The 15,890-nt window shown below is 51.3% G+C and overlaps 1 protein-coding gene across 4 annotated transcripts in view; it reads left to right on the top strand.

The window, feature by feature from the left end:
* Window positions 1-7,166, top strand: part of Prx2 (Peroxiredoxin 2) — a 45,327-nt gene extending 38,161 nt beyond the window's left edge. For all 4 annotated transcript variants that reach the window (XM_037230513.1, XM_037230511.1, XM_037230510.1 and 1 more), the window contains 3 exons: window positions 1,866-2,034; window positions 6,211-6,339; window positions 6,888-7,166. In XM_037230513.1, the coding sequence (XP_037086408.1) occupies window positions 1,866-2,034; window positions 6,211-6,339; window positions 6,888-6,976 (387 nt within the window). In that variant the 3' untranslated portion in view covers window positions 6,977-7,166. The remainder of the gene's footprint in view (window positions 1-1,865; window positions 2,035-6,210; window positions 6,340-6,887) is intronic.
* The last annotated feature ends 8,724 nt before the right edge of the window (window positions 7,167-15,890 follow it).

Genomic DNA, 15,890 nt, shown 5'->3' with positions numbered 1-15,890 from the left:
CTGGACCGCTGCCGGTCTGCGGCCTCTTGTATCAACCGCTTATCGCACGGGCCGCGGTGAGGGCGGATGTTATCTCTCACGTGCCTCCTCGCTAGCGGGGTTTAAGTCCGGGGGCAATCCAAGCCAAACACCGGGGTTTGTGGTCTGAGCCAGCGCGCTGATGCCGGTCTTCATTAAGCTGGGCAGGCGCAGTAAAAGGTCGTCACGCAGTGGTGCGATGCGCAAAGGTAAAGCGCTGCTGGATTGGGGCCATTTAGGGTCGTGCCCGTGCGATAGTAGTGTTACCAGGATGTCCTGCTCGTCCGTAAGACCCATCATCTGTCGACACGAATTTGGTTTTGCGGGATTGTCTGATAATGCCTTTGTTGATGCTGACCGATGGCATTACGTGCGGATTATCCCACCCTCCTCGTGGTCGCGTCTTGTTTGAAACCGTCTGGTTTTCGCATGGGGCGGCAGTGCTATGACGGTCCTCGGCCTTTTCTGCTGTGGGCACGCCAAGCTCACGTCCGTCACGGCTGGCGAGGCCCACACCGGTTGACTGCAGCCTCCGTCAGTATCCGTCTCGGTGGCGGTCCAGCCCAGTGGGGCGCCGGCTGACAGGCGATCCCCCCCCCCCCCCCCCCCCCGCCCATTGTTTCTCAGGTCGTGATGTGCCATCAATACTCGCGGCCGAGGATCGATACGATATTTGATGTTAGATGTCGGATATCGACAGGCAGAGGCGTATTCAGAAAAAAAAAACATTGGGACGCCCGTGGATGGTCCATGTGAAACAGCGGACATCGATATAATGAATCAATTCGGTCCCAAAAATTACGGCAACAGGACGCAGAGATAAGCTTTTGCTCCCATGCTCTTCTGAACAATGCACTCCAGTCCACAAAGACACAGACCCAGCAGCCACGTTACATCTGTGTATGTGTAATGGACCGCCGGACCGCCCGGCGTGGCTCGCCGCTGGCTGATCTGTGATGATTTTCGCCCACAGGGCCCACTGGGGTCCGAGTGTTCACTGTGCGCGACCGCCGGTCCCCAATCAGGGCTGACCTCTCTGACGATCCCAGCCCCGACTGGCGCCCAGAAGTTACTCTCCGCCGGTCCCCAGCCCCGGTTGACACCCAGCAGTCACTCTCCGCCGGTCCCCAGCCCCGGCTGACACCCAGCAGTCACTCTCCGCCGGTTCCCAGTCAGGGCTGACCGCTCTGGCGATCCCAGCCCCGACTGGCGCCCAGAAGTTGCTCTCCGCCGGTCCCCAGCCCCGGCTGACACCCAGCAGTCACTCTCCGCCGGTCCCCAGCTGGACTGATAACCAGCGGCTACTCTGCGCCGGTCCCCAGCCCCGGCTGACACCCAGCAGTCACTCTCCGCCGGTCCCCAGCTGGACTGATAACCAGCGGCTACTCTGCGCCGGTCCCCAGCCTCGACTGACACTCAACAATGACTCTCCGCTGGGCTGTTACTGGGCGCAAAATGACCCTAGAAGTCGACGTGCCCTAAAACCCTAATCATCATCATCACTCTCCGCCGGTCCCCAGCTCCGGCTGACACCCAGCAGTCACTCTCCGCCGGTCCCCAGCCCCGACTGACACTCAGCAATGACTCTCCGCTGGTCCTCAGCCCCGACTGACACACATAAGCTACTCTCTGCCGGTCTCCACCCTCGGCTGACCCTGCAGTGATTCTCCACCGGTCTCCAGCCCTGACTGGCACCCAGCAGTCTGTATCCGCCGGTCTCCAGCCCCAACTGACGCACAAGAGTCTGTCTCTGTCGGTCCCCGGCGTGGAGTGCACGCCATGGTTGAGCACGTTGGCGTGTGGTGCCCACTTTTGACCTGTTATTACCCTCACCCGCCTTCATGCAGGTACTGGCCTGCTCAACGGACTCGCAGTTCTGCCACCTGGCCTGGATCAACACGCCACGCAAGGAGGGTGGTCTGGGCTCCATGGACATCCCCCTACTGGCCGACAAGAGCATGGCGATCTCCAAAGCGTACGGCGTACTAAAAGAGGACGAGGGCGTCCCATTCAGAGGTGAGGTCGCGAAGAGCAGGACATTTTGGCATGCTCTGAAAATACCGCAAATGTTCGACGTGTCATTCAGCTTGAAGAATGCTTGTCGTTTTGTGGTCTGTCATTCAGCTTGAAGAATGCTTGTCGTTTTGTGGTCTCACTTAGAGAGAATGTTCTACATCTGAAGATATTGAAACAAGTATCAGATAGTGGTGAAATAAGCTTGGCTATGACTATCGATATGCTTCTCAGTGGAAAAGACTGTCCAATACAAAGCAAGTTGTTTTTTTATAGTAAGTATGCTTCTCAGTGCGTCATTGTTTCATTAGGTCATCAAATGTTTGAATGGTGTTCGAGGCACTGCCAAACTGACCGTGCGAAATTCCCGCCCCAGCATTCACGTGAAATACTTAAACCTGCGGGGTGATGGCACCGACGGTGCTGGATGTGTTTGTTAAGGCAAATATTGCTTCGGACTCGTGTTTGGGCCAGTTTTCGTGGTATTCTTGCATATTCTTCCGTGGGTTTAAGATGTTACCTTGTTTTTATATGCTCGGTTATGGCGGTGTTCTTACGTTATTCCATTAAGTCTTACTTTCGTAATATCTAGGACCCATGTTAAACTTTGCATATGCGGCATAAAACGTGATTCGTGTTTTAATCTTACACTACCTGCACAACATCGATCGAGAGCCATTGGAAGTCCGTTATATCTGGAAACCGTGCTCATGAACGGCAGACATGAATGACTTGCATCCTTTTTGGCCTTGAACGCTGCATAACCAATGAGTTGACAGTTTTTGAATGGCGTTTCCGTGACGTCATGCATGCCCGATTGATCTTGAAATAGCCCGCACATCTTCGCGGGCTGCTGTGACCTGTACCGAGTAGTCTTCAAGATAGTCATTTCAGTTCAAACTTCCATACAAATGTGGAACACCGTCTAAAAGCATTACCTTTAACCAAACCACCTGTGTGTTCCTGTTGAAGACCGCCTACAGGACTATGCTACCTAGTGGCGGCCCTAATTGAAATAGAACCCCATGGGCAAAATTTGCAGGGATAATTATTTCCGATATTCACGGTGATTAATTTCCGTGACGGCACATGGTAGTGCTGCCTCTGCAGCACGCGCACGCGGTAGTGCTGCCTCGGCGGCACACGGTAGTGCTGCCGCGAGCCTGCCCACCAGGCGCACTCACTTAGCCGCAGTACCCGCTGTTCTCGCTTCATTAGCGCCGCCGGCGCCGCCACAGTCGGTATATTCGCAACCCAATGAGAGTGCGCGCGCCCGGTGATGAGGCTGCGTTGCGCTATCCGCCGGCGGGTCTGACGCGTCACCGCGCGCCTTGCGTGACGGTGCCTGCGCCGGCCGCATAGCAGCGGCGGGTGGGCTGGCGGCCGCCCACCGGCGGCAGGAGACCGGGACGGCAGCCACGGGCTGGGCGGGCCGGGTCACGGGGTTCTACGGGGACTACCTTGGACGGGCCGGGTCGGTTGCCCCCTGATAGGCGGCTGGATGAGGAGAAAGGATCAGTGGACGGAGGGTAAAGAGTCATTAACAGGCTGATGCACGTCGCTTTAAGTGGAGTATTCCACCCTTTTTGCACTTTTTGGTTGTTACATGAGATGCGGATGATTTGATCAGCAATACCAGTTTTCTCGAAATCGTTCTAAATAGCTCAGACTTTTGGTTTGAAGTAGCCGGCCTTGCAGAAAAATCTTAATTGGATCCCTGCTCACCACTCTGAAAGCAGTACATTTCATGCGCCTTACTTTTTCCATCGTGTGCATTTTGTTATGTTTGCAACATACTAATGGGTCAAAGTGCTTGTTTGATAAATGCCACGAAAGTTTGAAACACTGTTTAGACAAAAAGATTTGCGAACATGAGGCATTCTGCGAATTCGTCGAAGCAGTTTGCTGTGCATTTGATTTTCCTCCTACGGCGTTTATCGCAGTGGCTGCTTTCGGAGGCTCAGTTTGGCTTTGGGAATGAGAGTATCACATGATGCATGTGACGCACCGGGTTTGATCTCCTACCAACCACCTCCTCGGCAACGGCCATCGCCAGCTGCGTCAAGCGCAATCGTTTTTATTCTTCCAATAGAGGTGCGCACGATGGTTGTCATGACGACGGTGGTCGCGACTGCGGGGAAGAAGCAAAATCCTGTGACAAGCGCTGGCAGCTTAATTTGGGCTCGAAAATGATTGGAATTGGATCATTGTCTTCACGGTGCTGTGGTGGCGCGACCCAGTACTACTATGCGACTGACTAGTCCCGTGCTTCCATTAGTGCTTTTTTTAATATGCCCCTTAGGTGGGACACTCCCTTTAAAGTGGTCATTTTCTTCACATAGTGCTGTTGCACGTTTCTTTTTGTTTATCGGACGGCTGGAAATGGTTGAATAAGATGGTTGTTTTCCATCGCGTTGGACCAAGATCTTCTGAGATCCCGGACCGTTTTGGAAATTTGTCGAAGGGTCCTTTGAATCCTGAATCTTTTTTTAAAAATGTCGTAGGATCTCCTGTGATCCTGGTTTTAATATTTTTGGAAGGATTTTGTTCGATGCTTTATTCTTTAAGTTGTTTTTTCCTGAAAAATATTGTGAAACATTAGAGCTTGTTTTAAAATTTCCCGTAGAATCTTTCAGGATCCATATGGATAGTTGTGCGAAGTATTTTAGATGTGTATGGAGGTAGATGTGTTGATGGTTGGTTGACCAATGAGATCAATGGTTGATAGGGCTGTTTATTTCACGATTTGAACCTCAACCTTCACCACTTCAGTAACTGGTGAATGTCATGGCTTGCTGGCATTCTGTCCTATTGATTCTGTCCTCAAGTCGTAAGTTTGCAATCTCCTTACCATAACTGCGAAAGAGGGTTTTCACTAAATTGTCTTTAAACGCTGCGGGTTTCCATGTTAAGTATTTCGTGTTGTTTATGAACATTACGTTCGAAAGTTAGCCCAGCGACAGCACATCCGTGCAAGGCGTACAATTTGTGTTCTTTTTGCGACACATGCGACCTGCTACAATTCAAGCGCAGTGATGCCGGCGTGTAGCGGAGCGAAACAGTGGCTCTTCATGGTTCCTGTGCGTGATAACCCGTCTCCGAGCGTGCTCTGTTTTGAAGCGTTTCACAATTTCTATTCCAGGACACTGGAAGAGAACTTATAATATTTTAACCAAACCCCGCTCAATTGTAAATAAAAGCTAAGCTAAACCGTCCAATATATATGGACCAGAGTGGCATCAAGTTCTAGCCGTGAAAATTGTCGTACGATTTCTCCATTGGTACAAGTTTTGGACACGTTTTTTTCTGAACCCGTAATCCCATCTGCCCACCATGGTCCGTTTGTGGAGAGGGCTTTATTGGCACGAAGGCCAAAGCAGTTACTGAAATTATCTCGATCACTCAAGTGTCTGGGTTGCAGCAGATTGACCGCAACGCAGACGTCAGCGGCATGCGACAGGAGATTAGCCGCAATTTCAGGAAAAAGCAGTTGTGGAAAGACCGCGCCATTTAATAGTTCCCGTCGATTTAGGTGAAATCGAGCGGTTCTCTGATTTTCTTTTTTCGAACGCATCAGCTTTTGCTTGTGGTGGCGATGGCGTGACCGCCGCCCCATGCAGCCAGGTGGTGGCTTTGCAATGTCGGCGTTTTCCGGAAGTGGTTTGGAATCGCGTGCACGGAACCGCGTTTCCGGACCTTTGATGAATAATGAACGGTTCTAAAGGCGCGGAAGGGCGCCATTCTGTGGTGAATGGTGCCAATGAGTGAGAGTAGTCCATTGTTGACCCGCAAGGGACGGCACAATGGCCGCATTCGTCGCACCGGAGGGGTCGTCGCGTTCCCATCCCGACGATGGGTAATGCAATGGGCCTGGTTCGGACCTGATGTCATTTCTTCGTCACGGAACATGTGTTCACAATGGTCGCCGCGTTTGGTAGGCGATGGAACTCGCCAGTTGGCTAACAGCTCTGCTGCTGCAATTATGTATCGTGCTCCACTTGTTGCCCGCTGTTGAGCCCCGTCAGCGCTATATTGACGTCTGTTCAGACCTGTCAGCGCTATATTGACGTCTGATCAGACCCATTAGTCACGGTCGGTCACGTGGAGAATGCGGTCCTCCCCGCCGGCGTGGGCGGCTGGTCGGCCGTTCCGGTGTCCCACTCGGCCTCTCCTTTCCAGGCCTGTTCATCATTGATGGTAAGAGCACGCTGCGCCAGATGATTGTCAACGACTTGCCGGTCGGCCGGTCGGTGGACGAGGTGATGCGGCTGGTGCAGGCCTACCAGTTCACCGACGAGCACGGCGAGGGTGAGTCGACAATCTGGTGGGCGATGGCAAACGTGGCGAGGCTTTAGTAACGAACACAGCGGTCACCGACGGACATGCGGGCGGACGGAATATTTGACGCACGCTGGTGTCGGGGATGAACGGGGCGAGATTGAGCGGTATCCAACCTGTCGGCTAGTCGGAGGGCTGGTCCTTTAGGTTTAGGACATCACTTGTTAACAATGTGGCTGCAACGCCTGGCGGACACCTGTACGCATCACTAGGGCGTCAGAGGCTCCAGAAACCAGGCCGCGGGATAGCCGTGATGGCACACGTTCACGTGTGGTATCTGACGCCCCTGTACCGTGCATTACCCATGTTTGTATGTCATGTCCTCATCGATCAGCAGTAGTCCATTATTTTTGCAATGCATGATTCATTGGATGGTGAATTCTGCCAATGCACTTGTGAAATTCAGCGAGCAATCTCGGCTTCTGTGGTGTTAAACGGCATCACGCGTGGCGCCAAAAATCGAAATGGTCACAGGCGTGGGCATCCAACAGCGTTGATTTGCATTCTTCTGTTTGCAGTGTGCCCAGCCGGCTGGAAGCCCGGAGAGAGCACCATGAAGCCCGATCCCAAGAAGAGCAAGGCGTACTTCTCCTCAGCGAACAAATGAGGCGCTGGGGCCTAGCGGCATCTACCGAAACTCAGAGAACCTGTCATTCCGCTTCGCCCACCGCCAGATGGCAGAGGCTCCGGGCAGCGGAGAATGCAGCACGCCCTTTCCACTCACTGTAGCCCTGTTTTGTGTTAGTGATATTCTGTTATCTGGTCATCTTGTCATGAATAAATGAGCATTTTGAAATGTCCGCCTATATGGAGGTAAGAAGCCGACTTATTGAGACAGACGATACGAAATTTGACGAAACCAAAATCAATCCGATGGTATTGTGGCTGTATGTCGTTGTTAAGTTTGTTACTTTAGCCATTACCTAACCCACGGCTGTTGATATACCCATGGATAAGCTGTAAATTCTCTCAGCTGGTGGTCCATTAATGACCCCGACGCTGCCTGCCTTACAATGCCAAGGTTGTTCAATGAAACCAGCTGAGAATCAGGGGTTCAATTTAAACATGAGTCGACTGGTTCAAAAGTTGAATTGGCAAAAAAAAATGAAGGTGGAAAAACAAAGAACCATGTGGTCTCAAGGACAGTAAACCGACATTGAAGACAACAGAGACAAGTCTAGATAGAGAAGTTCGAAGAGACTTTGACCGACAGGAAGTCCACGGAGCAGTCCAATGCTTCAGACGCGGACGCCGTCTGCTCTCTTGCGGCCGCATCGCGTACCACTCTCCTCTCCCCAGCATAAAATGTCTGGAATACTGAAGTCGTGCGCGGTCGCGCTGCAGACGAGGGCAGTTCATTTCAAGCAGTTGACTCAGTTTGGCATTCTATTTAGGCTCATCGGTAGCAGATTTTGTAAGGTGGAGCTAAAACCCCGTATACACTCGTTTTTGTCTTTTGAAAGCACCGTTCTTACTGCGTCCCTCTTTTCCCCTCCCCCAGCGTAGCAATTCCTTCCTGCTTTGCGTAGCAGGGGGTTCATCATATCTAAGGCAGATTCAGCGACGATTCAGCCGGTCGGGCAAGGCGCCTGAGCGCACAGACCGCGCCGGGAGGGCCGCTGCGGACCTGGTCGAAAACAAGATTGTCAGGGCGAGAGGCCCAAAAGCATGCCCAGGGCTGGAAGCAGCCGGGGAACGGGGTGTCCAGCGGAAACATGTCCCACGTCTCTGCGTTCGCGCCGCCCTGGGGTCGATAGAGCGCTAGCGGACGACTAAAGAAGGCCCGTGCAGAACCGAGCAGCAGACCGGAGCCGGACCAGCTGATGCAACCTATCCGCCCCGTGGGAAAGTTCTGAGTTCGAAACCGAGCTCGATCCCGAGCCCAGTCTCTCAGTACGCAGCAAAACTCCACGACAGCAAAACCTCAGGGCCAGGCATGACTCCGGGGCATACCGACTGTTGATATCAGAGGCCCTGGGTCTGTCCCGGGGCAAGAAAGAGCCCATGCAAAACGGACCTGAACATAAGCACGAACGGGAGCGAACCTACCCAATCACCGAAACCTGGGAGAAGAGGCTTGTAAAACAAAACTGACACGAGCGTCACATTCGCGGGGCCAATCAATCATCGGACCAGCACGATCCCAGCGGGGAGCGGCACTCTGGCCCGGGGGACCTCAGTGGACGGAGGCGCAGGGCCGTCGAGACCGATGACGTCATTCGGTTTCTCAGTCTGGTCTAGTCCTGAGAGGGGTTCTGCGCAGAATTGATGACGGACAACGTCCTGCAGTTCACTAGTGAGAAATGTCGCCAGCACCTCTCCGAACGTGGGATGAGGCACACCACCTCTGCAGTCTATTGACCACGCGGCGACACCGCAGTGGAGCGGCTCAACCGAGAGGAGAAGGCGTGGATCCACGAGACCACGCAACTGGCGCCACACGCGGCTGCGAAATTCGCTAACCACGTGCGACAGCGTCTCGCGCAGTACAGGGTAACGCCGCACTGGGCGGCCTCAACCTGCCGGTCGCTACAGTGGCGCCACCACGCGGCAGCGCACTCCAGCGCCGGCTCGAGACGCAGCAGCGACGCAACAGCCGCAGCCAGGGCGCCGGACAAGCCGCCCGACAGCCAGACCTCCAGCCTCCAGCCTGGCAACATTGACCGCGTGCGGAAGCGGGGGCGCGTGCCCAAAAACCACAGCAGGTCCTCCAGCCCACTCCGCATCGCGCGACAGCTCGGACCGGTCACGTTCCTCCCGTCGGACGGCAGCAAGCGGAACGCCGCGCACCCTGGCCGGACCGCCAGGCGACAGCGTGAGGCCACCGCCCCAACGCCTACCGGCGACGGCCTGGCTGCAGCCTTCACGCCAGCTGACGCCGCCGCCAAGTCCCGGCACGACCCGGCCAGGGTCACCACAAGGCAGCGCCAACACCGCACGACCTGACGGTGCAGGTGGCGGGCCCCCAGACGACGCTGAAGGCGGGCGCCACACAGCGCTGGAGACGCGCCACCAGACGGCGCTGATGTGGCGGCGCCAGATGACGCCCGCGCCCAGCCACAGACCGCTAGCGGTCGCCCGCTGACAGAAGTGGCCCGAATCGCGAACTGCCACCTCCCTCGAAGGAACGCCGTCGCTATCTATACAGTCCCGGCCACCCGGCCATCTTGAAATACAGTCTTACGTTGAAGCCGCGTGTGTGATTTCGTCCGTAGCCCCGGCGGTTCAAGAACACTAAGGATCGTCCATCCGCCAGCTTCAAATCTTGAACGAAAAAGCAAATGTCAGTTTGTTTTGTTCCTAGTATTACGCAAAGAGCATCAACGAAAGCTTGTACGCCAGATCAGCGAAGAAATCAGGCAGTGCATAACATTCAGGCTTGACAGCTTGACCAGAGCGTAGTCAAGCGATTACAGTGTCATTCATGTGTAACAACGCGACGATTCTTCAGTGGTTCCCTGTCACACAGCATCGATCAGAGCGGGCCTACAGGCGATGCGCCACTGGACGTGACTCTCCTTATTCCGACATTGTCAGTGCATTCTGAAATTCAGTTTCATTCAAACTCAGACCGAATCAAGAACCACGTTAAGTTTCCGTGCATCACGCTCCACTGGGCTAATATTTTAAGCTGCGCCTTTGGTAACAAGTGATGCACGAGAAGAGCTTAGAGCGTAGAGTTCTGTCAATACAGGCCGTGCTTGCTTGATAACATCATTTAACCGGTACCTCCTGGCAGAGCTGTCATTATATAAAATTGCTTGAGAAAGGGGCTGAGCCAGTAAAGTTGATCCAACCTGCCCCAAAATCCAGACTTTCCCAGGATTTCGACCCCTTTGCTTTACCTCACTGACGCAAAAAATTGCTCCATTCAAAAATCATTTTGATGTTCAGGGAAGGCCTCCAATTTCGAGTCGACAGGATAGTAACCACGATCATATATATATATATATATATATATATATATATATATATATATATATATATATATATATATGCACACCACGTGCCATGCCATGCCACATGTTCACCCCGTCAGGTCATGTCGCATGCTATGCCAACACCACACATGAACGTCTAAGAGAATCTAGCATCTGAAACCATCTAAATGAATAATATGATAAAAATAGACATGATATATACATTTGTACATATATACATATATGTGTGTGTACATATATATATATATATATATATATATATATATATATATATATATAATGAAGATGAAGATAATGATGGTGATGATATTAATAGTGATGGGCTCCGGTACCAAGTGCATTAGCAGTTCAGACACTTCCTGCATTTCATTGGCCCAATATACCCTTTTGCCTACATGCATTGGGGAAGGAGGGTGGGAGCAGAATACCACTGAGGGAGCTTAAAGGGAATGTCCACGTCTGAAGATATTGAGGGAAGCATTGGAAGGAGGGAAGCACATAAAATCAACTCACTTATAATTTAACATACTTTTAGGTGAAAAAGACCGCTCCAGAAAACAATTTCTTTATCCCGTAAAAATGCTCCTGACTATGTCATTGTTTGGTTCCGTCGTCACGCCCTGTGCAACATTGATTAAGAGTCAAATGACGTCCTGTCGTATCTGGAAATCGTGCTCACGAACGTTAAACATGAACGACTCGACAATTGTTTTTCCTTGCCCTTGATCATCACATCACCAATGGAATGGCAATATTTAAATAATGCTATCATGACGTGAATGATGCTTGGTGACCTTGAAGAAGTATGCACGAAGAAGTCCGCTCATCTTAGCGGGCGTATAGCTAAGAACCTTGAGGCCTTTAGGTATTAAGAAGTGCAGGGCTGTGAACAGCACCGAATGAACTTCAATATGGTTATTTCAGTTCAAGACCCGTACAAATGTGGAGCACCCCCTTTGATTCAGCATTAGAGAAGGCTCAGACCCTCCCTGAAAACATACAAGTGACTCCCTCGCCTCCTCGCATACTGAAGGTCTATTAACATCAGGATAAGCGCTCCCAAGTCATAATGGCGAAACACTTCTGGCCTTCATTGCGCTCACAATAAAACGTTGTGATCCATGAACACAACGGAAATAACTTCCAACTGCAGCCTGAACACGTGCCAAGCAGGGTGGTGCCGTGGATTTTGAGTTGGGGGGTGCAAGATTTTCAGGGGGCCTCCTGAACAATGTGGGGTCTCCTCACACAGGGGACTCGTGGAAAGTGTCGTATTCAAATGGGAGGGGCACCAAGTGCATGTGCCCCTTTCACATTGTTACATGTATGATATCCAAGCTTCGCTCAGAATGGGCAGCCTTCTGATTATCCAGCAAAGGTCCTAAAACAGAGCCTCATTTCCAGAAGAGGTCTTCTGATGCATACAGGAGGCCTCCTTATCCAGAACAGAATGCTTCCTATTTGGGGGAGGGGGCCTACAAATATAGCGAGGGGCTCTCATTATCCCAGCATCCTGATATGGAACCGTGGCCATCTCAAATACGGAAAGGATTTCCTGTTCCAAAAATGGATCCTCCTGAATGCTAAGGTTCCCTCCTAACCCAGAACAGGGCCTCCTAGTTTGTGACGGGAGGCCTCCCGAACCAACGAAGGGCATTTTTAACATAAAATTTGGATTTTCTGATCTAGAACATGGACCGGATTCATAAAGATGGCCCGATGCTCAGAGAACTGGCCTGTTCATGCACAGCAAGACTTCTGAGAACGATTTGATTATTCCCTAGCTCAATTATGAGGGCCTCCTTATCCTGAATTTTGGAAGTCTACGGGTAGCTACAATACCTTCAGTTTGGGACATATCGGCCTCCCAAAAATTTTGAGGGGCAACATCCTCTTTAAATAGAGGGCAAATACGAATGTTGGGTGAAATGAGTGGGTTAAGACATACCGTGCCGGCAGAGCACAAGTAAGCCTCTCGGTACAAAATTCGGACATTAGGCTTAGATTTAACTATCGAATGGTGGAAGAGTCAAAGTTTACACAAGCACAGCCAACCGTGGGCTCGGATCCGTAGGGCGTGGGGGGGGGGGGGTCACGGGGGTCACGTGCCTTTTAAGTCCCAGGGGCCAACGGGCCCCTAGGATCGACGATAAAATGCCCGATTTCGGGGTACGAGCTCTACGATGATTGAGCTCATCTATGTGTTTCAAACGCGAGACGCAGGAGCGCGGGAACTATGCTGAATATGGAGAGGGGCAAATTCCAAATGACAAAATGGCTTCCTCAGAAATGATACAGGGCCCCTACAAGCCGGAATTTGCCCCCCACGTCAACAATAGATCTTCTGGTCAGAAAAGGCCCAAATGGCATAGGCGTAGGAACGTTTCGAATATCGGGGTACTAGGCTAAGGCATATGGAGCTTCAAGTGGGAACCGAGTCCGGTCATCGGAAAAAGCGGGGGGGGGGGGGGCGGGGGTAGAGGTGGAGGACATTACCCTAGCCCAGGTCGCATGACGTATTTTGGAAATAATTCAATGCCACGGGTGCTATGCTAGATGTATATCTTCACTGCATCACACTGGTGCACAATCCTGCCTACCCGACTCATCTTGGCCATTTGGAAAATGACTATCCAGCTTCCTGAGATTATCCGTCCATTTTAGCACTGTTTTCCCTTGGGAGGCGGATGTCCCCGAGTGGGTAGACATGTGGGCCATTGGGAGGCATCCGCCTCCACAGTGTAGATACCGAAATACGACCTGGGCCCAGGCTGGTCAGAATCGGTAATGTGAATCAATCGCTCATAGTGCGACATCATTTTTGAGCGCCTAGATTTCACCGGCTGCTTGTCAGGAAATAACTATTTGTCACAGCATTTTATGCGGAAACAAATTCGGAGGCTTCAAATACTAACGGCCAAAACAAGGTTGTGAACTAATAAAACCGAAGTTCTCCTGTAAAAAAACAATTCAAAGAAAAATGCCCTTCTTCCCGATAATCCTCACCCGAGCCCTGCTCTCACGTGCCGCCGGCGACCACTGCCCCGGCCCGGCTGTCTCCCGCACGACGGACTTCAAATCAGGCGCCCAGCCAGAGCCTTGGCAAGGAGAGGCACAGGGTTGTCAAAGGGCCCTTTGATAGTGAAGGGGCCCACAATCGCCGGATATGGTCCATTTCTCAAAAATGGCATGTTTTGATGTATTTATTTTCGGCTTCTATAACTGGAACAGAAGTCAGAAGCTCCCGAGAGAACATTTCTACCTTACTTTTGTAGTCAATAAACTAAAGAACTGCTAAAATAAGCTGCTTTAAACGACTGCACGAAATGTAGCGCCGACACTGTTCATTTCGCCATGGTCCAATTAACTCTTTCTAATCTGATAGAACTCAAAAGTTTTATCTAAGTCGAAGTGGGTCAGTAGTCCGCATTAACATGGCCAACCCACGCTTCTCGAGAAACGTTCAACATTCCGTCAGAATCGTTTAGTGATACAAACCATACCAAGCCAAAGACTAGCGAGAGTTGTATACCGTTTTCATGAAATTTGCCAGCTTTAGGCTGCGTTAGCTTATTGTAAGCATTTCTTGGATTTTTTTACTACATGATAGATCCATCCTTTCTCTACAAAACGCACCCATCCCCATAATTCCCTACACTTTGCCTACGGCTGCCCTAGCAAATTGCTCTGTAGGAATAAATTTACTGCACTTGGTTGTTTTGGGCATATATTTAACGCATCTCATCATGTCGAGGATAAAATCCACGCATTTAATTATCCTTACGTAGTTTCGAACACGCGCGTTCGCAAATACTCGCAACAAAAACCTTGATACCAGGCTGTCTCCATAGACCGCTCAGCGTTCGCCCAGCAGCTGATACTGAGCCGTTCCCAACGGGTAGATGACAAAGATGACGCTTCTAAAGGAGGTACCTTTGAACGCTTAGGAAATCACATCTTACATTAACGATGTAGTCCACGCGAGTATTTCACATGTACACTTTTAAACTGATAAGAACGGACTGGTTATTGCAGCACCGCGAATTGGTGCTGCAATCTGGTGGTGGAACTGGAAGAGCCCGGGGCCGATACAAAGTTGGGTGCACGGGGTCGTGGCCCCCCTGGGCCCCGAAAGGCCCATAGGCTCCGAAGGGACCCTGTCACCCGAACAGTTGTAGTTTTTTATGCAGAACAGTCGTAAGCAAAAATGAACGCCCCATGAGTAAGAATAGTTTCTCACTGATTAAGACGGTGGTGATCGGAAGACTTGAAGGTTCATCACCCTATCCAGAGGTCTCATGCTGTTTCCTGGGGACCTATATGCTCACTTGCAGGATCAATCCCGTTGTTGAGCCTTCCACGTTGCCCTCGATTTGCTTGCATTTATTCGGAGGTCCCTGCGCTGTTGCTGGGCCCTTCCTGCTACCGTGTCGGGGTGCTCTTAGGGCCCTTCTACGGATTCTTTCCATTTGCCCGAAAGGCTCTGTCCGCCATAGCCGGGGACCCCATATGCTAACCTGCCGAGGCATTCCCGGTTCCACACTTCCACACGTGAGGCGCCCTTGAAGGGCGCTTCACGTTGGTCTCAGTTAGCCTGCCGACAAACTCGCGACATGCTCATGGGCCCTTTATGTTGATTTAGGGCCCCTCCAACTCTCTGCCCCTTGCCTAAGGCCTTTCCCTCTTTTGAGGGGCCCATCTGTTTGCCTGCTTAGGCACGCTCGGTGGTCAGGGGCCGTCCAACTTGGGTTTTGCATACCTTCTATGACAATAGAGGGCCATGTACACTGGTCAGGGTCCCACCTGTTAACCTACACAGGCAAGATGTGGGGACATTTTCAACTGTTCCTATGATTATTCTGGTGAATCTTTTGGCTTCTGACATGCCTAACTCCTCAAACTGGACAGCAATTTTACTTTCAGTCAAGCCCAGGTCACATGCATGCCAAGTTCCCTTTGAAGTGTTCCTCCTGGCATCTAGCTGCACAACACATTCCTCACCCTGAAAGTTCTTTGCTCTCAGAAACTTTCCAGTTTGGGTTCTGGTTCCTTGTTCTGATGAGGAGGCTGCCATCACCAAGCAGCCTGGCCTTCTCAGCCTTTCCTTTCTCTCTAAGAACATTTTGAATACACAGCTGTGTCCATGGCCACCCCTTGCAGTTATGTGGTTGTCCAGAACTTAGCTGCATTCTGAAGCTGTAACTACCTCATCTGAAACATCTGACTGAACCCACTTGATTGGTCAATGAGTATGCATAGACTCCACATATGATCACACTTCAGAAACATAATATCACTCCTGTTCCTTAATCCACTCCCAGAAATATGCACAAAAGCCTCACCACCACTACCATACTTCAAAGCAGTCTTGTGAAGTCTCCTATACCAAATTGAGAACCAGCCTCAGCAATCTTTAAAATATCACTCTCCTGCAACCACCTGTCTCATGTCCACTCCACAGCTATCATCTGCACCCCATGCTGACATGAGCCCAGCTAGCCCACACAGGGCCCATATGAAATAGGTTCCCCTAATGTAAGTGTTCTCTTTCTACTTGACATGGTAAATTTTGATGGCACA

Source organism: Pollicipes pollicipes, unplaced genomic scaffold (genome assembly GCF_011947565.3).
Source record: "Pollicipes pollicipes isolate AB1234 unplaced genomic scaffold, Ppol_2.1 Scaffold_6686;HRSCAF=7923_pilon_pilon_pilon, whole genome shotgun sequence".
NCBI classification, from domain to species: domain Eukaryota; kingdom Metazoa; phylum Arthropoda; class Thecostraca; order Pollicipedomorpha; family Pollicipedidae; genus Pollicipes; species Pollicipes pollicipes.
Note: the sequence above shows the minus strand (reverse complement) of the source record. Positions and strands in the feature narration are given on the sequence as shown.